The sequence below is a fragment of the Pleurodeles waltl genome, chromosome 9, assembly GCF_031143425.1.
Source record: "Pleurodeles waltl isolate 20211129_DDA chromosome 9, aPleWal1.hap1.20221129, whole genome shotgun sequence".
In the NCBI taxonomy this organism is placed as follows: Eukaryota; Metazoa; Chordata; class Amphibia; order Caudata; family Salamandridae; genus Pleurodeles; species Pleurodeles waltl.
In genome coordinates, this window is record NC_090448.1 from 386,016,877 (window position 1) to 386,042,859 (window position 25,983).

A 25,983-nucleotide genomic window follows, 5' to 3' on the forward strand; every position below is an offset into this window, starting at 1 on the left:
TGATATATCTTCAGATGCTAATTAGTCCTTTGGAGCGCTTTTTGTTGCACGTTTTTGGTGGCTGCCACTAGATAAAGGAAAATATATGGGCGGTAGGATTATCTACGTGGTTTAGGCTTCGGGTGGAACACATTTTATATTGGTTTTTCGTGATTTTGCATCTTTTTCATACTTGCCTATTTAAATTATTTGCAGTTGCTCGTTTCATGTTTTTAATGCTTTTAATGTTTTTATGTACGTTTATTTGATTTTTGTATGTGTACTTTTATGGTTTTAAGTAACCGAATAAAGTAATTTCTGACTCTCACTCTTGTACTCAATATTTCAAATACTTATATTATCTCATTCAGTTTATTGCCCAACCATCTGTACTTTATTAATGAATGGGTTTCTCATTTTACTTTAAAAATGCTTCTACATTGCTGGTCACGTGTGTGCCCCTTGGTCAGATTCTGGCTGGCTATTTTGCAACGCTGGCATTTTCTCAGAGGGAAACAGACTAGATGGCGATTTACGAGTGGGAACGGCTGACATCATCTATCCAAACCTGCATGGCCTTATTTTTGTCGGGCCTCCTCTTTTTGGAGATGTTTAACCATTTTTTGCCAGAGCTGTTTTTGGTTTTAGTAAGGCTCTGCCATGGTCTCATTTGTTGTGTTTGTCATGGGCCTGCCTATGACGCACACAGATAGAGGGAGATGATGGTAATCTCCCCCGTATGTGGAGCAAAGTTGGTATAGCCGGTGACGTGTAACCGGCATTAATAAAAGGGCCAGGGAAGGTTTTCCTCGTGGCCAGTGACCAGTCATCTGTTTCAGTGTGTTCATGTATATTAAGTACGAACACTCGATATTGGTTGTGCCGTGAGTGCCCGACACAACAAATTGGCGATGAGCGGGAGATCATTCCTGGTGTCATCAGCGACCGTACCTGCTGTCCAGAGCGCTTATGGTTGGCGCTGTGTCTGCAGAGCGGCTGCCCGTGCCGCGCTCAAACTGTTTGTGTCGCCCGAAGCCGAGGAGTGCCTGCTGTAGCCTTCCTCACGTGAGAGGTGCTGGGGGCGGTGTCTACGGTGCTCTGCTGCACACCCGTCTCGACCGTCCCTCTGGTGTTGCCGGGACAACGATGCTGCCTCGCCATCTCTGAAACAAGGGAGAATTCCTCACCTCGGCTTGGTAAGCGACGGAGGTGGGCGCGTGGAGGCCTTATCTATCACAATCACGTGGAGGAGGCCAAAGGAAAAATAAACGAACACCAGAATAGTATACAAAACGAACATTGTGCTGCATAGTTCATATAAAAAAATAAATATATAAAAAGAAATCCCAAGAACTATATAAATAAATAAGTGGCAGTGAGACCTTCCACACGTGCACAACTACACAGGATTCTCTGTACTTTGATCTGGGTGTTCCCTAATGCTTCCAACAAGGAAGATATCATCTGGCATTTCAACAGCACGCATAATACAAGTGTTTAGCAACCATCAAGTCATTGGTCAACATTTTGCAGAACAGCAAAGCTATGTCTTCAGTTCCTGCTTTAAAACCATTTATCGTGGAGGGTCCTCCTTCTGTCCAAGCCGCTCGTTGGAAGGAATGGGTGGAGAGGTTGGAAACCTATTTTGCGGCAACAGCATTGGACAATAAGAGACGCCACCCCATGGTCCTACACCTAGGGGGTGCAACTACTCATAAATTGGGAAAGTCTGTGGTAGAAGAAGGCCCACCTTTCACTTACCAGTCATTAAATCAGGCTCTGACGGCTCATTTCGAACCTTTAGCGAATCCATTCTATGAGCGGGTCTTATTAAGGCAAGCTAGGCAACTCCCAGATGAATCGGTTGACACGTTCTATGCCAGGTTAAAAGAACTAGCACACACCTGATCATTGCTGGATATCGAAGATGATATTCGCGCTCAATTCATACAGGGCTGTGCATCTGTCAAGCTGCTAGAAAACATTCTACAGGTACCTAATATGCCTATGGCAAATATTCTCACGATGGGCCGATCCAAAGAACTGTTGAAAGTACATGCAGCCCATATGGAAGCCGCATTGCAGACTCAGGTTAAGGTAGAACCTGTAAGTGCCATCACCAAAGCAGTCACGGAAAAAAGAAAAAACTGCAAAAGGTTGCCACCAGCTCACAAACTTGTTTCCTATGTGCGGCCCGTTCACTCATCAAGGCTCGTGTTCTGCCCAAGGAAAGAAATGTTCAAATTACAATAAAATCCACAATTTTGCCAAGGTTTGCCGCTCATCCGTATGTCCAAAGTCACAGAAACCCAAAACTATCAACTTAGTGCAGCCACCTGTAGTCATCGGAGAAGACGACGATCTGGACGATGATGATGAAGAAGAAGGGACTGTTCATGTGGTGCATGCTCTGCACCCTGGATGGTACCCTCGGAAACGAATACCACAATGTGTCACCTTTCTTGCAGGTCAAAAGATTCATGCTTTAACTGACACTGGTGCATCCATTAACATCTTGGCGCAGTCACTATTAAAAACTCTTCCCATCCAACCTCAACTGCGGCCGACATCGACTCAGGTATATGCATTTGGATCATCGCAACCACTGCCATTGGCAGGAGTCTTCACCACCGACTTACCCACGAGGAGAGTTCAGTGCGCACCAGGGTATTTGTGACAAAGACTGGATCCGATATGCTACTAAGCTGCAAAACGGCTGTGCAGCTCAACATTATCTCATTTGCTTTCAGCATTCACCTTGGAACTGTTGAGAGTCTTTTAACTGAGTTTGGGGGCAGTGTTGGTGCAGAAACAACTGGATGGGGAGTGGGCTCCTGTGGCGTATGTCAGCCGTGCTTTGACAGAGACCGAGCAACGCTATTCTCAAATTCAAAAGGAGGCCATTGTGGTGCATTGGGGCTGCAGGCATCTCCACCTTTATTTGTATGGCTAGCCATTCATGGTACACACGGATCACAAGTCCCTAATGCCTTTATTTAATGGATCCTCCAGCAGGATAATAAACTGAGGTAACTACATGTTTCACACGGTTCCTTTGCAGAAACTCTTCAACCACTGTTGATCATTGTCACTCAACAATTTTTTTAGTATACTCTTTCTCTCTCGAATACTGTATATAAAAGTCTCACCACCGTTTCTGTATCTGCTTTCTGTACAAAGTCTAGTTCTACCCATTTGCTGAAATAGTCTGTCAATGCACTGTTGTACTTACTGTCCCCAAACTCGTTTTGAACAGGACCTACAAAGTCTATTGCCAACATCTCCCAGACCATTTTAGGACACTCCATGGGGCACAAAATCGGTCTCAATGTCTTAAGACTCTTATCTGAATTTGCACACTGCAAACATTCTGTTACCATTCTCTCTATTCCTATATCTATTTCTGGCCACCAATACCTCGATTTCACTCCTCTCTTTGTCCCAACTACATCAAAATGTCCCTCATTAGACAACTACAACACTTTTCTTTTCAAACTTTGTAAGAGTACCATTTTACCCCTTCTCATAACAAAATCTGATTCCACTGGCAGCTCATTCCTGACTTCCCAGAACATCTTTAACTCCGGAGGGCACTTCTTTCCCCCCCCCAATTCATCCTGGATACTTTGTTTAACCTTGCACAAAATGTAATCTTTGTCATACCTCCTTCCAGTCCTCCTTCCCAATGGAATTTATGCCATTTTCATCTGCATATGCAACTAGGAAGTCATTATACTCACACCACGGAAGCTCTGTAATGGGTAATGCTAAGAAACTCAAACAGTACACCACCTTATTCTGCACACCAGGTACATACTTTATTTGATAGTTGAAACCCTACAATCTCATAAAAAACCTCACAGTTCTCGCAGATTCTTTCAGAAAAACAAAACAAATTTACCAATGGCTTATGGTCCTTCCTTACTTCAAATTCCGTGCCCCATACAAATGAACTAAAATGCTCCATACTCCATACACAAGTATGCATTTCTCTCTCAATTACCAAATATGTTTCCTCTGCAGGTGTTAGACTTTGGAAGGCGAAACAAATTACACATTCTTTGCCATGCACATTTCTTTGCGTAAGTACCACACTCAAACCCTTCTTACTCACATCCATTGTTATCATACGATACAAAGCTGGATCAAACCCATGAATAGGTGTTGCTGTGCATAATTCATTTTTTACACTTTAAAATTGTTTCTCACACTCCTTATTCCATACAAATGTATTCCTAGTTTTCAGCAGTTGTCTCAACGTATACTTTTTTTCTGCAAAATCTTTTACAAACTTGGAGTAATACTCTGTAAGACCCAAGAATGAGTGCAGCTCATCTGTGTTTGTTGGTACTGGGGCTTCTTTTATTGCTATCACAAACTCATTTTTAGGTGAAATCCCATCTCCCAAAGTGACATGCCCTAAATATGTAGCCTGATCTTTTGCAAACTTACATTTTCCGTATTTTGCTGTTAACCCTTCGGACTTCAACTTCCTTAACACACACGTCCACTATTCATCATGCTCATGTCTATTCCACCCCATTATTAAAACATCGTCCTGAAAGTACAGAACTACATCAATTCCTTTCAAAATCTCTGCCGTCAATCTCTGAAAAACTGATGTGGCAAACGTCTAAAGTACATTCTAATAAACTGAAAACACCTATACAGAGTTACAAATGCTGTGATCTTTCTGCTCTTCTCATGTAATGACACTTGATGGTATGCAGATGCAAGATCTACTGTCGAGAATCACTTCATATTCTTTGTTTTTAACAACAACTCATTATTCTTCAGAAAAGGGTAGTTGCCAACCAGGATCTACTTGTTCACGTCTATGAGGTTTATGCACAAACAAAGCTCGCCATTTTTGGGCAACAACCACAACCGGAGACATCCACTCTCAAGGTTTGATGTGTTCAATGATACCCGACTCGTCCAATCTTAACAATTCTTTTTTCATTTTCTTTCTGACCACTAACAGCAACTGCCTCACTCTATAATTCACTGGTACTGCATTCTCCTTAAGTACAATCAGATGTTTAAACCCTTTTAATGTTCCACTCTTCCCTGAGTAAACTTCCAGTAGTTCTTTGTCCACAGTTTTCCCCACACTGTCAGTCTCCTCCATTAACAACACTGGCTCCTTGCTATTGGGATTCAGAATAATGTCTAAACTTCTCTGGTCCCTCCAACCCAAAACACAAGGGCCATTTTCTGCCACATACAGCTTCCTATTTGCAGAGCAACCCTTAAACTTGAATGACACCTCTCTATACCCCACCATAGGTATAGCCTCCCCATGAAGCTCTCTGTTAGAATATCTGTTAATTCTTTTCCAGTGGCCTCTTCAAACTTATTTTTCCACATTTCCTGATTAATGATCGTGAAAGGTTATCCTGAATTTGCCGCTAAGATTACCGGAATACCAGCCACCACATCCTCACACTTTGGTTTGCTTCTAGAACACGTGTCTATGACCAAAACTACCTTATTAACTATCAGGATGCAGTCATCCCCCCCAGACTGATCTTCATCAGATGTTGACGCGCTTGTGGGCGGAGGCGGCAGCTGTGAACAGGGCAGGAGCCCTTTAAACTCATCCTCGCGCTCCCGCCTCGCGAGACGCGCTTGTGGGCGGAGGCGGCGGCTGAGACCAAGGCAGGAGCCCTTTAAACTCATCCTCGCGCTCCTGCCTCGCGGGACGCGCTTGTGGGCGGAGGCGGCAGCTGAGACCAGGGCAGGAGCCCTTTAAACTCATCCTCGCGCTCCTGCCTCGCAGGACGCGCTTGTGGGCGGAGGCGGTGGCTGAGACCAGAGCAGGAGCCCTTTAAACTCATCCTCGCGGGAAGCGCACGGGCTGCGCCCACGGGCCCGTCATCGACCGGAATAGGCTGGGCTGGGCCCCCCCTCTAACGTTTCTTATCTCGTCTGGTGGTAAACTCTTTCGGAAGTCGGTAAGGAGTTTGTGGGAGATCGATATCCAAAATGGGGAAGAGAAAGATTAATCTGCAAAAGCGGGAAGGTGAGCCCAGCCCTTCATGTCAGCCTTCTATTACCAGCTATTTATCTTCTGTGATTGGGGCTATTGAATCCGAACTAGAGCAAGTTGAAGAAAGGATTGGGGCTGTTCGAAACACTGCTCAGCAGCCCCCATTGGAACCCATTGTCCATATAACTACTAATTCAAAGGATGGGTTACCTCCATTGGCTTCGCCTATCAATATAACACAATCTGCTCAATGTAATATGCCCCCACCACTTCTATCTAAACCTTCGGTTCATAGTGTTAATTCGTCCCTGGAATGCTCCCCGGCACTTTCTCCGCCACTGAAGAAGAGGAGGGCAGGCAAAAAGACCAGGAGTATAACAAAGGTGTCAGGCTCGAAAAAGCGCTTACATATCACACCGGCAATCAATCCTAATGAACCATCCGTTTTGGTTTCTCCAAATGAACATCTTAAGAGTTATGATGCTCATAGCGTTCCTTTTGATGTAATAGATTCCATACTTAAATTGTTTTGTACTACTCTAGAGGAGAAACTTACTATCATGATTACCAAAAAACTAGATTGTTTTTGTGATAGCATCCTCAATACCCTTGTCCAGTCACCAAATCCAGGAATACTGAGCAAGGAAATGGCACCAAGTCGGGATGTGGCAACAAAGGTAAATCAACTACCCATTCTGACATCCCACGATGCTGGTCCACCTATGGCCAGACCTTCGGCTATACCTGGTCTAGGTAGTGCCGTGTCCAGTCTGCCACAAGCAACTTCTAAAGAAGCGACTCTACCTGGCCTAAATTGTCCACCTTTTAATAACCCTATTAATCAAGCAGATGTCTTGCATCTACCTCCTGACTGTATTCCATATGTTCTGGTGTTATCAAATGTACCACCCCTAGACAATAACAAAAAAGAAGACACCCAAGCTTAGATTAGGAAGTCTGTTTATTTGTTGAAATCTAAATTTAAGGCTAAATATCATCCGAATAAGAAGATCCTTATGGCACGTAGAGTGAGGCAGGTGGGCCATCGAAGAAATAGGGACGACAGAGACTGTGTCGTAATTAATTTTGCTAACCCGTGTTCAGTTGATCTCCTCTTGGCAAACCTAGATTGTTCTTATTTCCCAGACAAAGGGATACAAATCCATTCGTTAAGTCATTTTTACGACCATTCTCTTTTTCCTCACTGTACCAGTGTTGTCCCTAGCTATTACAGCTTAGCTCCTGTTAAGCCATACGCGCTTGCAAACGCTCCCACTAACAATTGTCCTCTGTCCTTTAATTCTCTTGACGAAAATGATTGATTGAAGGTTATCACTAGTCCGGACCACAAGAATCCGTTGAGATTATCGACTGATGATGACCATGACGAATTAGTTCAGGGAGTAAGAGAGAGGATTTCAGGCAGCACCCATTTAAACAATATCGATGGATTAGTACCTCACTCGGGATCAAACCCTCTATCCCTGATTAGCTGGAATATTGCGGGGCTCCGATCTAAAATAAACAATCCGGACTGGGTGAGTTTTATATCATCCTTTGACATAATTTGTCTACAGGAAACTTGGTCTCAGGATAAGTTCTTTTTGGATGGGTACACAATTCTCTACCTGCTGGCAGAAACTTCTACAATGGGAAGAGCACGTGGAGGTCTTTTAATGTTCATATCTTTAAGTCTACCATCTCTGAAGGCTTCCTTAATTTGGTCCTCTCCTTATTTTACGATTGTTCTATTATCTATTAGGGGGTGTAAAGGTATTCTGATATTAAATTTTTATAATAATGTCCCACGCGGGCTCCTTAATGGAACACTAGAGGACGCTGTGGATTTCATTGATTCCTCTATTAAACTGCAGGATGAAGATTTAGTAGTCTTATGGGTCGGCGATTTTAATACCTCCCTATGCTGTCAGGACAGCCTAGAACTGTGTGCTATTCCCACTGAAGGTAGAGAATCGTTAATTCATTTTACCCACTCACCCGAAGGAGAAGCTCTGAACTCCTTCTTATGTAATTTTGATCTGGTTCATGTTAGGGAGAAAATGGCACTAGAATCCCTAAACGTTCCAACGTTTACAGGGAATGTGAAGGGGAGCATCATTGATTTTATTCTTATCGGCTCCTCAGATTATCATTTAATCCGTGATTTTAAAATAATCCCCCATTGTGCCAGTGACCATAACCCTCTGTGTATTAACTTAACTATAGACCAGGTACCCAGGGATCAGGGTTTGAGAAGAAATACTTCTTTTCATGTAAACTCTGGTTTACGTCTGAAGTGGGATAAAATAAACCCAATGATTTTCAATCAAGAAATCATAAAATCTAGGTTTGACTCCATTAATATATGTTTATCGCAGCAGCTTGATCATGAACATATTGTTCAAGAATTTGAAATTCTAAGTAATGCCATTTCGCATGCCCTGGTGGTGGACAGGCGTACTATGGGCCTGCCAGGCCATAAATGGTTTGACTCCGCATGTTCTATTGCTCACAAAAAACTAAAAGATACCCTTAAATCAGTTTCTTCTTCCCGTCATTTAATTAAATCTGTCAGGGCCGAGTATAAGGCCACCTTGGAAAAAAGGAAATTGGAGATAAGGTCTAAGGCATGGGAAGAGCTCCAGGCTGCGTCCAACCTGAAGGATTCCTCAAAGTTCTGGAAAGTGGTCAATCATTCCTATTTTATGGATAGTAATACTAAGGTTGATGATTGTTTTATTGTTGAAGAAGTGTGGTTGAACCACTTTAGGAAAGTATTTGATCCAGACAATGATCTCCAGACCAGGGAGGTAAACATCAATAATCGGACTAATATAGATCCCAATATAAATACCTTAGATATTTCTTTTGACCTACAAGAGATCCTTGGAGCTATAAATCGCTCAAAACAAGGGAAGGCCCCCGGACCTGACGGTGTCCCTATTGACATTTTTAAATCCATGCACAATCTTTGGGGCCCTCTAGTAACAAACGTGTTAAGAAATGTTGTTAAAACTAATATTCCCCCTTCTTGGAAACTGGCAATTATTATCCCTATTTTTATAAAGGGCAATAGGCAAGACCCTTCCTGCTACAGACCTATATCTTTGATTGATTCCACAGCTAAGATTTTGGGTAGCGTGATTTTATCTCGCCTGGAGGATTGGGTGCTACAGACACAGATTTTGTCTCCAATTCAATTTGGTTTTCGACCCGGTTTGGGCACAGTCGAGCAAGTATTAAACCTGCATCTCATTCTTAACAAATATGTTATTGCCAAAAGGGAGCCAATTCATATGGCTTTTATTGATCTATCTAGCGCCTTTGATTTGGTAAACAGGAAGAAGTTGTGGCAAATCATGGAAACTCTGGGATGTGATGTGACTCTATTGGATCTCATAAAGCGCCTTCATATGGATTTAAAGGTGTCTGTTCAGTATGGCCCATCGGGTCAGAGAACTGCTCCCATTCCCTCTTTTAGCGGAGTGCGACAGGGATGTATCCTGGCCCCCTTTCTTTTTTTGATATATATTATTGGGCTTACAAAATACGGGAAGGATGTGCCAAAGATGGGCCAGAGATTGCTCCCAGTCTTACTATATGCAGACAACGCTGTACTTATTGCACGCACTGCTAATGGTTTATAAGGCCTGCTGGATCTTTTTCTGGACTACATGTTGGACTTAGATTTAAAAGTTAATTATTCAAAGACATTTGTTATGACATGTGGCCCCCGAAATACAAAATCTAAAACTTTTACCATGGGGGGCAATATCATAAATAAGGTGAGGGACTTCTGTTATCTAGGTATGCATATAAGTTCTTCTATGCTCTGGAATACTCACCTTAAATTTAAGACTCAGCAAATGTCAAGGAATACTGAAGCGATTTTTCGTTTTACCCGTAAACTGGGCCACAGACCGTCTTCTCAGATTATGACACTATATAACTCCAAGTGTGTCTCAGTAGCCCTATATGGGGCCGGAGTCTGGGGCTACATTAAAATTCCCACTCTCCAATGTATTGAGAATAAATTTATGCGCAGACTATTGATGGTACCTAAGTGTATAGCAAACATCATTATCCACGAGGAAGTGGGCCAAAGCTTTTTAGAGGACACGGTTTCTATTGCCCCCCTTCTGCTGTGGATTAAATGTTGGACTAACCCAGCGGCGAGTCTTGTGCAGGAATGTATTACTGAATGCACACAGTTGGCTAACTCGAACAGGATTCCCTGGCTTTCGTACCTGCAATCATCTTTTGACAAGTTGGGGCTTAGGTATATGTGTGAAGAACCGCAAATGCTAACCAAATCTGCAAAGCCCCTGTTGAAAGCACATCACTCTGAGCATACTTTGCACATAAGACTCCACAGCTGTTTCAACTTGAAATCTTTAGATTCCTATATTCAGATTGTTACGGCCTTACATATTGAACCTTATTTGACCTGGTTTGCATGCCCAAAAATATATTCTCTTTTAATTTTCTTTAGACTAAATTTGATTCATTTTAAGGTGGCCTTTCCTAAGCAGTGTATTTGGCAAAAAGATCTACCACCCTGCCCTTGCAATGCCAGATCAAAACAAAGCACTTCTCATTTTTTTCTGTTTTGCTCTCTTTATGCCTCCCCTAGAAATACTTTTATCTTACCCATTTTACGCACTGTAAGACCAATCCATTATAAGGAAGCTTTGATATATTTTCAGAAATTACCAAATGACACAATTTGTTATCAGGTTTTAAATTTTATTAGATCATCTTATGCCTAAAATTGTATACCTTATATATGTGGTTTAGTATAGCTTTTATTTCAGAGGAAGTAAATTTTACCTTTTATATATTTTAAGGTATTTAAACAGTTTTTTCTTTTTTAGTACTATATTGCATGAAACTAGTAATCTTTTTGACAAGAATATTGGGATTTTTGTGAAAGAGGAATTTGGATAAGATTATTCTGTTATCCTTTTCTTTGGTAACATATGTAAGATGTGCTTCACTTTTTCTGTTTGTACTTTTGGAATTTTGATCTTAATTTGTACTTTTATGGCAACTGCCGAATAAAGTACTTTGACTGACTGACATACACTGGACTTTTCCCTCCTTCTGGTCTCTTGCTCTACACTTCTTACTGTTTGCTAAATACTCACAACTGCCACACCTGTAACAAGTCAACGTACTCTGATTTCCCTCCTTATTTGTGTTCTTTGCATAAGAATCTACAACCTTAGAATCCTTACTTCCTGCACTTTTAAAAAAAATTCTGAATACATTTTAAATGGTTTACCATTTTTCTTGCCACTCACCATACAAAGTTCTTTGCCTTCTTTACTATACGCCAAAGCTGCCTTAGCACATGTATTAGAAATTTCTTCCTTCCTCACAACTGCCAAGACTTACTTTAAGGTTGAATCTCCACTAGCCCATAGCCTCTCCTGAACCCTTTAGTTGTTCATATGCATAATGATCTTGTCTCTGAGCAAATCTTCTTGTAACTGACCAAATCTGCATGGGATCACCAATTATTTTAGTGCTGATACATATTTATCTATTGTCTCTTTCTGCTCCTGTTTATCATTAAATAACTTATGTCTATCAATCGCTAAGCAAAGAGTAGGTGAATAATTATTTTCTAAATCATATAAAGCATTTTCATAAACATAAGACTCATCAGCACTTTCCTGCTTCTTTTCCATTTAGTTATACTGCCTAATACCCTCCGGACCCAAAGAGTGCAATAAAATTCCTTTTTTGTTTCAGGTGTTAAGAGTTTCATTGTCTATAGTAAACAAATAATTAGAAAAATAATCCTTCCACTCCTGCCACTTCATGTGTGGCTGTCGAGGTTCTGGCAAGAAAGGTATTGGTGGTGTTAACATGAATGTTTGTGCTGCACACATGGCTACAATTAATTCCTACTTATTCCAAAAACTTTCCCCACTGTAACAATATTATTACAAAAGTTCCTCTGTTCTGATGCCACAATATGCTAAACTTGTGAACATTAACTCTGAAGCTATGCGGACCTTTCATACCCCTCAGTTGTTACTCAGTCATAAATCTGGTATGCATATCACCAATGTAGAAGCACAACAATAACAGTACTTACTGGCTTGCGTATCACCGCCTTTACGCATGCGCTTGCTTCATATGGTGTGCGCAATGTGATCGTACATGAACATTCAAATATCACCCCCAGGTGTGGGTATCACCACTTGTAATGCCAACCTTATGTGGAAGTGTCGTCACTGCCTACAGTGCAAATAATCCACCAAAAGGTGTGCTTGTCACCGTAAACTGCACTGACTGGAAGCAACGCACTGAATATGCCGAATACCTGACTCCTCCCTGGATACCGCTGATCTTCTACACAACCTCCGACCACTCCAAAATGCCCACTTGACATCAGCATCTGCACGCACTTAGTGCACGCTTTGACGTCAGTGCTTCATCAAAAGCTGAATCTCCAACGCCAGGGTTCCTAAGTCGAACGCCCGATGCCTCAGCTGTAGCTGCCTGTCTCGCGTAACCGCAGCTTCTGCCACCTCTCTCGTGACTCCACTCGTAAGACTATCACTCCTTTTGAGGCCAGCCCGCGTGGCACCCGTAAACTGTAACTGTCTGTGCTCACCAGATACAAATAACCATTACCTCCAATTTCCTCACACAGGTGCAAATGTTATTGCGCTGCTCCAGTTATTATGCAAAATTCCTTCTTGTACTCAATGGCCATTAACTTCTCTTGCTCGAAATGGGTCTCATAGAGTTTATTTGCTGCCACTTTGTGAAAAAGTTACATACTCCAGTATCGTATACACAAGATCCTTTATTCTCAACTCTGTCGCTACTCGGAAAGACGGATGCAGCTTCTACTACGCCTCAGACTCAACTCCCAACTGTCACCCACAGAACCTCCACCTCTCCCATACTCCATACCACATCATACATCACCTTCCATATTCCACTGCGTGCAAGCAGCAACACCACAGCAGTAGAAATATTTAGCAGAGTAGCCATTTGCCAATGATACATAATCTAAAATATAATTATCAAAACACATGGACTACACTAAGAGAGCATTATTTGTTATGTCTTCAATGTAGAGTGAGTCAAAAATTCTGAAGGAAAATCTGGAAAAGGGTGGAGAAGAGTTGAAAATGAAGATTCCTATTCTACAGGAAGCACAGAATAAGCATGATAAGCATACCAGAAAATATGAAGATATAAAACAGCAAGTTGGTGGTATGTAATTCACAAACTTCTGTATTCATTTTAATTTGTCATTGGAACAAATGAACAACAGCACCAGGGATCTTTGTGTATTTATAAAGGTACATAAACAGGACCTGTTGCAGGAATTGAGATGGACCTATTATTTCAGTTATTTATATGCCAGGTTTGTGTATCTCTTTAGTCATGGCCATACTTTGAGAAAGGGCCTCTTTTGACATGGTTAGCCCCCACTTTTTGCACGGTATGTGATGTGGTTTCAAAGTTGTTAGTGCACAGGGCCAGATCTCTCTCCCAAAACTGTTGTGATGCATTGGCAAAATTGGAAACACCTTTAGGTGCCACTGTACGTCCCTAGTATATGGTACTAAGGTACCCAGGGCATGAGGTACTAAGTGTAGGCCCCTGAGGGCAGCAGCACAGCTTATGCCACCCACCAAGGCCATGCATCCAAGTGCGCCCAGCACTTCCATTGCAAGCTGAGTGTCCTGCTGCAATCCCAAATTGCAAAACTGACATGGCACAAAGCCTGTGTTCTCAGTCCACTACATTGATGCCAAGCCAGGAAAATACACAGATTTTTTAAACACATAACATTTATTACTATTATGTGAATGATCTCCGACCAGACATACGTTCACCGAACTATGGCAGTAGCTGACAAATTCAAGAGATGCGGGCAACTTGATTTTTGTTGTTCTTTTAGAATTTTAAGATTTAGCTTTTTTACCTAGGTATGGAGAGTGCCTGTTCCCCTCAGGAAATGTGTATAATGAAATCTGGTATATCGTAGCCACATTTAGAGATAAAGAAAACATGACACAATATCTTTGCTGTATGGTGTGTGCATTATATTTCATGAAAAAATTATGGTTATTTTTTTGCTGAAGATTTTTGTTTTTATTTCAAGCGATTTAAACACTTGCCCAGTGTCTGTTTCTACTAGTACAAAGTGCACAGAAGAGAGCGTTACACAGGGAATTAAAGAAATATTACTAATAACCTGGTCAGCGGGTTGAGTCATGAAGGAAGAGGGATGAACTTTCCTCAGTGAGAATAAACTGATCATTAATTACATCTTCATAGGTTTATCCAAATCTCATGGATAGGTTTACTGAATTACACCTTAAAGAAAGCTCAATGTTGCAAATACATTTATTAGGAAACCTTATGGACCACAACGCATTAGTAACAATCAAAGCATTTACTATTGTGCACAAATCTCACAAAAGTTAACAATTTTCTTTATTTACTAATGACACGTTTCCAGAGATAGATAACCCAGGTATAAATAAAATATGTTCCTCTTACTTTAATACATGTGATGTAATTTATTCCAACTAATTTCTCTTCTTTATCTTTTGTTGTTGGAGCTAATATAAGTAGAAAATGTTTCAAACAAGTAGCAAGAAGTTAAATAGTTAGCAGCAATAGGTTTGGATTTCCTGTCAGGCAGATTGTAAAATGGAAGAAAGAAAACTTTCACAGACGTTTGAAATGATTGAGCCCTCGCTCGTTGGCCTTTATAGTAGTGTTGTGTTCCTCTTTTAAGCACTTTTAGACTAAAGCTTTTAAGAAGTACTATTAACTAATCCAGGAGAAATTCAAATTCAATACTGAAGTAATTACGTTGGGATGCACTTTGTACAACACAAAAAATGCACAGGTTTTCTTTACTATTATATGATGACCATTGCTTGAAAGTTTATCATGAATAATTTAACAAAACACATTTTGTTGAAATGGAGATTTGGTGGTTGAGGTGATGTATATGACAGATAAAAAGCTTGCTGTTTCTGTTGTATTTGGCTTTATGAAAATAAATCAATTAAATATTATATATATGCTCAAGATGTATGAAATTATTTATTGAAAAGAATTATATGTAAATTTATGGTTATTACGTTTAGATAAGTTAGACAATTCAGTGAGACGAAGAGTGGATCAGGTGGATGATAGGACTGAGGTTGTTATCAGCAAATCAGAACATTTGTTTCTAAACAAAAGAAATATGTGAATGAATATCCCCGTGTCCTTGGGTCAGCTTGGCAGAAACAGCCGGAGGCCCAGCAACAATTACCTGATTGGCTGAAGGATATCTGAGTCGAACCCATAAGCCATGGTGATATTGTGGGACGTCTGCCATCCCCATGGGACCTGGTCAGTGTGGGATATTCAAGACTGAACTAATGTTTAAGTAAGATGCACTTGAATCTGATGGTTGTGTCCCCCTGTTGCCCCTCAATAGGATTTAAGGAAGCACTGTAATCCAGGAAATCTGATCATATTGATTTCCAGCAGATGCCCTGTGTGCTGCCAAGAAGGATTGTACCAGGATAGGCATTCTCACCTACATTTGCCGCTAAGAGTTTTAGGGAAATGTTCAAGACAACAACAGCAACACAAATTGATTGTGTGGCTTGCTTGAAACGATCTTCATTTCCCCCTGCGATGAGCTGCAGTTTGCGTGACGACCTTAACATGGGACTTGGCCACTGTTCCTGTGTCATTTCCTCAAAGCTGCTTGTGAAAGGCAAGGATAGTGTTGCAATTCTGGTCTGCCCTAGACAATAGTATTAAGGCTCTCTGGGCTGCCCTGCTTCATTGAAAAAGTAAAATTGTCCACATTTATATCATTGAAAGTTACTGTGAGGCGAAGAGGAAATATTATTTTGAGATGCTGGTAAACCTTTAACTGTATATGAAGTCTTGCATCATTTATAAAGTAATAATGCTGCCTGTACAATACATTTACTGTGCACCAATCAAGCATTATAACACACAGTACCCCTGAAGAATAAGATGTCGCACTTGCATTGCCATCTACTTAGTGGCAAACCTCAGAAAGAGGCTCTTCACATTTAGTGAGCTCACAGTATATTTGGTCCTGGTGTTTCAAAGACAGCTAGCAATATTTACTAGAAGAGTTAACCCAGGGTTCTTCATGTTCTGGAGCAGTGGCCTGATATCCGCTTGGCTTATTAGCAGTGCTCTTTCTAACTAGTGCTTCCACAATGGATGTTTGTCAGAATACTGTCAACAAATCTACTGCCTGACAGATACTGTATCTTAAATATCATGTATAAAATATTGTCCCACATGACATATTTTCTATGACAAACTCCAGCAGGGTGATATTACTGCAAACAATATTTTGGTTAAAATAGTCTGATATCTTACCCCCCATAGGAGAGTGGTAAGGAAGACAACACTCTGGGAGTGCCTTGTATAAATTAAGGAGTTACCTACTTCACATCCTGTTCTGCCCGTAGAAAACCCTATTAGGGTGGCAGAAATTGGACCCAATATGGGAGGGCCAGATGAACCCAAACAAGGCTTTGAGAGTGAGAAGGCTCCTTGGAGCCTGCTTGTCCTCACTTTCCGAGCACTCAGTATAGCAGTGTTATACCTGTGATGCCAAGGCTAACCTTATCTTTAAGCTAGAAAAGGTACTTATGTATGGAATGAAACGGAGAGGCCAGTAAGCTGCTACAGATAATAACAGTGTACATCTGCACAGTCAGATAAAATCCGGAGCCTGCCTTGTATTGGTCAATAATTAAATGGCAGAATAATGGTAGAGGTTAGGAAGTTACATGCACTCTCATTGAGTGCTACAAGAAAAGGACTCTAAATGTGAGTGGTGGAAGGAGACAAGAGCTATTCTCTGGCGGAGGGACAAACACATGAAGAAGACGACAAGCCACTAAATATGAAAAAAGCAAATGAAAGTGATAAGAAAGCCACAATAGTAAACAATGGGCTACCCTAAGCCCACTGTACATTTTTGATATGGTCCACAAGAGGTGTTTTAACAACAGACAGCTAAAAGCTGATGATATTCCACCAGTCTCCTCCATGGGTTTTAAGACTGGTAAACACTTAGGTAGAGGTACAATACCAAGAGCCATCAGAGCGGGAAAAAGGTAAGGGTTGGAGAGAGAATGAAGATAAACACTGTTGCAGCATTTTGCCTACTTGATTTAGAAGGGATTTTAGATATTCACAGTGTGTTGAGGGAACAGCTCACAGCAGAAAGATGGTATCTTTGAGGAAACAAAGAATGCATAAGGATCAGTTTATTTAGTCAGTCCCAAAGCATTGATCTCAAGTAGTGCACAGAATTACTCCAATCTCCAGATCACAGGCCATTGGCAAAACTCAGACTGTACCAGGACACCATCTCTGAGTTCGGGAGCATAGGAGGTTGCAACCTGAATTGCAAAATTCCTTAAGGACACTGGCAGAGCCATAAGACCTACAGGTATGAAACACAAAGAGGTAAGGGAATAAACAACAAACATGCAGAACACACTGGCAGTAACGTAAATTTGAGTGGCATCAACTGAATCTCATTACTGCTACTTAAGCTCATCTACACGTACCTGCCCTATCGTGTTGATTAGGAAGGACTTCCTGAATTGTTCTTTGATTCAGGGTATACTCCCACTCTCTCCTTTTCAGCTCCAACCTCCAGAGACCTGTCTTCCACCTCTTCAATCCTAGCCCAGGCCATTTCTGTAACTTCTGTTCTGTGATGTCCTCCTAGGTATTTGGCTTCTTGTGGTATTCAGTTTGCCATGTTTCATGTGAGCCTGACTATGTTCATTTTTTTCAAGTGGTTTGAAGTGGTTGGTTGAACTCATGGGGTGTTGTAAAGTTGTTGCCGAACATAGAGAGTTTAGTGTTGTTGTACTGCTTGTTCTGGTGTTTTGATGTTGTTATACACCATTAAGGTAGATGTGTGGATGCATCAGCATTATAGAGATTGCTGCCTCATCAAATAAGCATGTTTGATGGCTTCATCTGGGTGTCATATGGTGTTTTGTAACCTCTTTAAGACTATGGAGGTTGGCAAACTGCATTCCTTTGGGTAATTCTTTCATTCCCCACGTCACAGACTTATTATACTTTCCTCACCCTTGTTCCTCCAATAATAGTTACCTGACTAAATGAAGATATAATGGCTTTTAAGGCCCGATCTGTCTGACTAAATAGATTTTTTTTTTAAAGATCATTCCACTTAACAAGTAGACACTCCGTTATCATATGGTTGACTACTTAAGAAGGTATGCACAAAGTACAACAGAAGGTTCGACACCAAGTGGTCATTCTCTGTTAGGTCACGTTAGGTCAATTAAATTAAATGCTACAGAATATTCATACACCTCTAAAAATAGAAATGTGTAATCAGTCAATGATAACAATAAGCCATTGCGGCAGAAACCCTGTCCTTTCTGCTCACTGGGCCAATAACCATTCTCAGGTTGCACCTTGCTAAGAAAATGCAAGAGTCTCCTAGCCCAGCATGCTAATGCCAATTTCTCAAAAGGATGGAATACAAATTTATCATTCAATGAGAATTATTTTCAAATCATCAAAATCAACAAGAGAACCATCACATCTAATAATCAGATCATCACCAAAAAGCACCTGATCATCAAGAAACAGTAGAAAAATGTGGCCATCAGAATTTCTAATTAACCTGGGGCTGGTTGCTAAACAAACCCTGACATTGCAAGTAAACTTTGAAACCCAAGAGACCTGAAATTGACTGCTTACTGAAGCCCTGAAGTTGAACCATCTAGATTTTTAGCCTGTCATTGGCATCAAGGGTTACCAGTCACAATTATTATTCAAGACAGGTAACGGGCCTCCTTGCGCTTGCCCACTAATTCATCTTTGTGGCTGAAATAATATTTATAAAGAAGCCATGGACAGCAGTATAATCTAGGCCTCCATGTTTCCTCTAAAATCAATACTTGTCAATAAAAAAACAATAAATCACAATCCATAACTTTCGTCAGTGTTTCTCCCCAGAAGAGCAATGTTTTATATCAATTTTTACGAATTTGTCTTTCACTACAACTGCTTTTGGAAGCTTTTAGTTTTTACTTTTTCACGTAGCCAGTCGCCATCATGAGAATCACGGGGCACTTAAAGCTTTGTAGAACATCCAGATACATTTTCTAGAATATCACTTCTTTCATAATTGATAGTGAGAAGATGACTTTTCACTGATGTCTGCTGTGATCTTCAGGTCACTGGGTCAACTCCCAGAACAACCAGCTATCGAGAGCAGTAACTTTACTATGATAAAATTGGGTAATAGTAACACCTGCTGTTAACAGCTCTTAGAAATGGCAAATGTAAGTTATGAAGCAGTATATAGAGGACATTATTATTGTCATCTCCCTAATAAAACAAATTCTTATCTGATCCTTGCTTTGTATTTGTCTAGCCAAGGCCAAAGTCTGATAAGATATTACTGTGCTAGCCATGCAGTCCTCCACTGACTCCAGACATTTCTATTTTTAAGTATTAGGAGTTCAAAATCTATAAGCTTCTGTAAATGGCTTGTTAGAACTGGGGTTTCTGGTTGTCAGAGTATGCACCCTGTACAAGCAGGAACCACCACTCTAGTCAGGGTAAGCTAGATACACACTTAGAGATAACCTGTGCTCACCCTCTGGTAGCAAGGCATATACCAGTGAGGCTTATCTGAGGCAATATGTAAAGTATTTGTGCACCACACTCACAGTAACACAATGAAAACACCACAAAAAAACTCCACACATGATTAGAACAATAGACAATAATTGTATGAGTAAATCAAGACCGAAATGACAAACATCCAACCAGTAGAAGTCGAGATATGAATTTTTGAAGAATATATCAAAAGTAGTGGTTACAAGTTAACAATGCTAAAAGGTTAATTAAGTCACACTAGACCGGGGTAGATCCAAAGTTCAGGCTGAGCATGTTAGAGGGCAGGCCGGTTACAGAACCCATGCAGGGTCAGCTGAAAAAGTACCTTGGATGAAAGAAGCGTTGTGGACTCGATGCATGGAAATGAGGAGGGGATGTGTTGCTGTCTATAAAGGAGATGTACGCGATACGTCAGTTCCCGAGCTGCCCAGCGTCAGGGATGTGTCGAAGATCAGGTAGCGTTGTCGTTGAGCCGCTGGATAGGAGTGATGCATTTGTGTCAAATCTTGCAGGGTTAAAGATGTGTCAAAATCAGTGGTCGATGCATCACACAGTTGGGAATATGGTGTCCAGGGCTGGGGCAACAGCGAGCATGTGTTGGCGTTGATTGGAAATACGCCGGATCCGATCGGCGCACCATTGTCTATTGCATTGGTTTTCTGCAGTTGCAGCACAGATACTCACTTCCAAAGGCCCAGTATTGAATTGGCACCACTTGGCAGAGCAGGACTCACAGCAGACAGAGTCCAGGTTCTGGTTGCAGGCAGTATTTGATGTCCTTGAGACTGCAGGAGAAAAGGTGGCAAGCCAACCAGCTCTTGGAGTCACTCTGGGTTCAGATGAGAAGGGTCCAGTCCTTCCTCAGCAGGGCAGAGATCAGCAGGTAGCAGGGAAACTCATCAAAGCAGAGAACAGTCTTTCTTGGAAAGCAGTCCTTCAGAGTGGCACTCCTTGTAGCACAGCAGTCCTTACTGCTTACATAGTACTTCACAGGTACAGTAGTATACTATCTTGGTAGTGTCAGAGGCCCAGTACTTATACCCAGTTGTGCCTTTGAAGTGAGGAGATTTCAAAGCAGCCACCTGAAGTGCACATCTCCCTTTCTTCTCAACCCTGGCTCCAGACTATCATTAGGGGGGTAATTAGCCCTTTGTGGGGGACAGAGGACACTGCCTACTGAAGTGTCAGCTTCCTCTCCCTCTTCCTACCCAGGAAGACCTATCAGAACACATATGAGTTCCCTGTCACACCCACCCTTCCTGTGTTTGTAGTGTAGTGTTTGTAGTGTCTAGAGAGAATGTACAAAGTGCATGGGACACCTACCCTAGACGTGTATTGGAGACAGGCTGCGAGGCACACAGAGCAGGAAGAGCAGGGAAATGCCCACTTTCTAAAGTGGCATTTCTAAAATAGTAATGTCAAAGGCAACCTTACCATTCAGAGGATTTATCATTACTATTCCAAAAATATGAAACATGGAACAGTCACTCCTTTCTAATCAGGAATCACAGCTTAAACGTGCATTAAGGAATTCCCAAAGTTAACCTATGGGAGGAGTAGGCTTCACAGTAGTGAAAAACGACTTTGGGAGTCATTCACTACCAGGACATGTAAAACTTAAAAGTATATGTCCTATCTTTTAGTTACATAGCACCCTGTCCTATGGGCTACCTAGGGCCTACCTTAAGGGTGACATACATGTAATAAAAAGGGGAGTTTTAACTCTTTGCAAGGTTTTTAAATGCCAAGTCAAAGTGGCAGTAACTCAGGCTCTGTAATGTCAGGCCTGAGACATGTTTAAAGGGCTGCTTCAATGCGTGGCACAATCAGTGCTGCAGGCCCACTTGTGGCATTAAATGTACAGCCCTGGGTATATGGTCTACCATTTTACAAGGAACTTGGAGGCATTTTTGTCTTCCTATCTTGTATTTTGTTTGTGTTACAAGACTTTACAAGTGTGTGAGTAACATCTGATAAGTTATACTCTATTTTGTTCTTATTATTTATGGCTCATTGATATGCTCTTCCATTCCTGGTTACTCACCAAAACAGCCATTGTTGGACAAATGAGTGGCAGTTGATGTATCTGGGCCATAGATTTTCCCCATTGATGATGCTTTGTTGTCCACACTAACCCTGGTTTAGCAGCACTTGTGGTATTCTCGGTTAGAAGGAGTTAACTAACTTTCACACAAGGATAGCATCTGAAAAATAACGGAAGAGTAACCCCATTTTTATCTGATTAGATTATAAATACCCTTACTCAAGCTTCTGCTAATTATGGTTTTCCATCTCTATTAGCTATGTTGTTCAAGCTAACCAAAGAGACAGCAAAGCGATATTGGAGCACTTTATAGATATTTGTACATTAGTAAATACATAAATGGTCTGGTGAAGGCAGAGTAAGCAGTGGCCTTTTTGGTATGCAGTGTTAAGTCAGTAAAGTTTAAGATTGGATGCAGCTGTTTCCTGCCCAATGTGGCATTCACCAAAACCAATCCCAAACTCAGTTCTGATTTTTCATCACCTAATTATGCGGCGTAGTGCTGCACATTTTTATGACAGCATTACTTATTATTTTGACATATTTACACATATTAACACTACTTGGGCAGGGATATCACCTTATTGGTACCAATTTTATACCCAAATACTGCAATAAGCAACTGAAAGATGACCAGTCAACCTTTGCAAAGGGCCTTCCGCTGCGCAGGAATGCGTGTTGCTGTGTTTTTGGTAACGTTTGGTCAGTTTGAGCTAAAAGTAAAATTTTTGGGGAGCTATACCAGCGATGATGGATTATGTGGCAAATTCAGAATCATGCGTAAAACACAGCTGCAGATAATCACAATATTCCAACAGGTGTGATAATGAAGCTGGGGAAACAAAGAGAGGTTGTTGCCACTAAGTTCCAGGGACGCGGGACAGTAGGATTGCACAAACACACACTCCCACAGGCCTTTCTATTTCTGTTGCTGCTCTGTAACATGATTTTTTTATTTTCACTAATTTATTTCCCCACTCATCTTAAAGTAAGTAAATGTATTTTGAGTGTAACTATTTTTTTATTTTTTGTAGCTCTCAAGAATAAAAAGAAAGGACTGGAAGACACCATTAAGGGGAAGAAGACGGGACTAGAGGTGCTTTCAAAGGTTAAGGTAACAGAGTACTATTTTTAATTATTCATATTTCAACAACTTGAAATATATGTGCCCATTTGGTCTACACACACACACACATACAAACACACAGGTTTTTAATACATTTATATATTATAGAGTTGTTAGTGCTACATAAAATAACTTTTTCCATTTTGATATCTATGGTACTTCACCAGTGTTGCCCCAACTTTTCTGATTAAAACTCCAGTACACTCACTTGTGGTTTTTGCCAAATTTGATATAGAATGGCCAGGGGGCTGCAAAGATACTTGGGTGGTAGGAGGTAGCCTGCCATCTTTCTGTAGGAAAGCTCCCTGATTTAACTAGCATGAAATGCTTGGCTTAATTTAGTGCCGTTTGTTGATTTTGTCCATGTTTACTCAGCCAAAACTGTAACTGTCCAATGTACTTGTATGAGTTACGCATATTTACCAACCTTACCGCTTTAGGCGGTATGCTACTGCTTTTGCTTCAGTTCTACTGCCAATGAATTGAAACCTTTCATCTTACTGTTTTTTTCTGAACACCATAGGCCACTGTAGTTCCTGCCCACATGCACCAAAAAAGATTAAAAAACAGGTAGTGTATCCCCATAGTAGCTGCCTAAGCCTGGGCCTGGGTATCTGACATGGAGTCACTCCTATGACCGGTCAGCCAGCAGTGTGAGTCCTGTGACCCAGTGTGCTTGTCATTGAGACCGGGGAAGCCACTGCTGGCTTGGTAGGCCTGACAAAGGTCAGGCCATTGTGTTCTAAAGAGTCCTAATGGTCGGTAGAAATGTTAGGCACATAGAAAGAGTCTGGTCTGTGAGTGATGTATTTCCAGTCCTGTCAGAATTCAGTGTCATTGAGTTCAGGTTGTTGGAAAAGGGAAAATCCTCAGACTTTCCTCAAGTTGAATGAAGGTTGCAAAACACAATGAAAATAGAAGCCTGAGGCAATCCCACCCCACCAGACAACCTCATTCAGTGCATACTCATATACCCCACCCACATCTTGGCAGACTCCATCAAGTTTAATTCAGTTCAACATTGGTTGCAGTTTGGGTGTTTTTGCTTGCCCCGTGATGGAACGGGTGAATTTCTTTACCTCAGTGGGGTATTTTGCACTGATTTGACCCACATTAGTTCCAAATTGTCGACTAACACAAGACCTTCATTGCAGTTGCTAGACTTCCTGTCAGCAGCACAGCAGTATCATCATCATTTAACTTTATTTCGGTGAGTAAAAACAAACCATTAAAGTACAATACACAACAAAGAAAGAGAGGACTTCTAAAAGCAGGGAAGTACTAAAAAAAGAAATAAGGTAAAAGTACAGTTAAAAGGGACAAGACAAGTTTTAAAAACAAACAAGGAATAAGCAGTCAGATAGACATCACTTAATATAATGAAAGGCAATACTCAAAAATGATAATAATTCCATGAATCAGCACTAGTTAAAAATATAATACACCAATATCTGTATACTGTGGAGCAATCACACATCCAATTTGATAAATATAAATAGATAAGTCTAAAAAATGTATTCCCCACTCTTGCTCCTTAAAATTGCTGATCTCAGATGTCATAATAATACAAGAATTTTTCCCTTTTTACCCCCCATTAAAAACTTTCTGTATGGGTGATTTTCGCTTTAAAATTCTCACGACATAAAGTACATAGATCATACATCCAGGTCAAATAAATATACATAGATAAAACTAAACAATAACTACACCATTTTGTCCCTTAAACTTGCTAATCTCAACCTCCAGATAGACTCAAGAAAACTTGCCACTGGTAGAGCTATCTGGACGGACGGGTCGCATTTTAAAATTCTCTCAGCATGGAGACAGGATCTAACTCCTAATTGTTTGAAGAGCGGAATGAGCCAAAGTGCTCTTGGTTTGTGATATGCTTGACAGTGGAAGAAAACGTGTGAAACAGTTTCTTCACTTTTACAACCCATCGGGCAACCTTTAGATCTATTAGTTGAACTGGACCATTTGTACGTAAGGCAGCACAGAGGGAGAGACCCAATCCTAAACCTGATAAAGAGGGCACAAGCAAATGGAGATAACTTTGCATCCAGGAAGGGCTCAAATTCGTAATGGCATTTAACAAGTAAAAAATTGTCGGACATAGACAATGGAATAGAACCAGCAAATTGTCCAACCTGAACATTGTGCCAATAAGCATCCTTTAACAGCTGTGCAGCATTTTTAGGAATAGAAATAGGATCATGCCAATAGGAACCTAACCCCAGATGGGAAAAAGATTGTTCAACAAAAACATACCATTTAGATTTAATACTAGAGTCACGGCCCACCACATTTAGGAGGCCACACCGAAAAGGGGTTAGGGCATCAGTTGTCCACAGCTGAATCCAAAACAACAGGGGCCTTAGGGCAGCAGTCTGTGAGATTGAAAAGAGATTTAGGTCCAGGTGAATGGGCAAGGATGGGGTACTCGATGGAACCTTTAGCATAATTTTTAAAAACTGGTTTTCCGCCCTAGCCAGATTCGCCAGATTACAATGGCCCCAAAGTTCGGCTCCATATAAGGCGGCCCCCCTAGCTTGAGCTTTGTATATTTCCAGTGCAGGAGATATTGCAAATTTCGGGGAACTAGAAGCAAATCTGACAATTCCACCCGCCCTCTGCTTCAGGCATAATAAAGATTTATGGCGCTGGGCATGCCAAAGATGTGAATCTTCCACTTTGATACCTAGATAATCAAAGGTACCCACCCTTTCCAAAGGGACATCATCTAAATATACAGGCCTCTTCATTTTTTTCTAATATCTCCAAAAACCATGTATTTTGTTTTTGCTGAATTAATTGATAACCCATGGTCAGTGCAAAACTCCAGAAATCTGGAGAGCAGCCTAGAAAGGCCCATAGCAGTACGTGATAGCAATAGGGTATCATCTGCAAACAGAAGACAGGGGATCCTCTGCCCGCCCAGGCTAGGGGCATCACTTTGGCAGTCTAAGAGATATGGCAAACAGGCATTAATAAACAAGAGAAATAAGGTAGGCGCCAGGACACAGCCTTGCCTCACGCCCCGTGCAGTTGGGAAAGCAGGGGTCAGATCGCCAATGGTACCCCAACGGACTTTAGCACAATTATCAGAATAAAGATCCTTGATAATAT

General features: G+C 41.2%; 1 protein-coding gene across 2 annotated transcripts in view; it reads left to right on the top strand.

Annotated features, from left to right (window-relative positions):
* CCDC175 (coiled-coil domain containing 175) overlaps positions 1-25,983 on the top strand; it is a 268,009-nt gene that overhangs the window by 170,943 nt on the left and 71,083 nt on the right. For both annotated transcript variants that reach the window (XM_069207017.1, XM_069207018.1), the window contains 2 exons: positions 13,072-13,210; positions 22,766-22,845. In XM_069207017.1, coding sequence (XP_069063118.1) covers positions 13,072-13,210; positions 22,766-22,845 — 219 coding nt within the window. The remainder of the gene's footprint in view (positions 1-13,071; positions 13,211-22,765; positions 22,846-25,983) is intronic.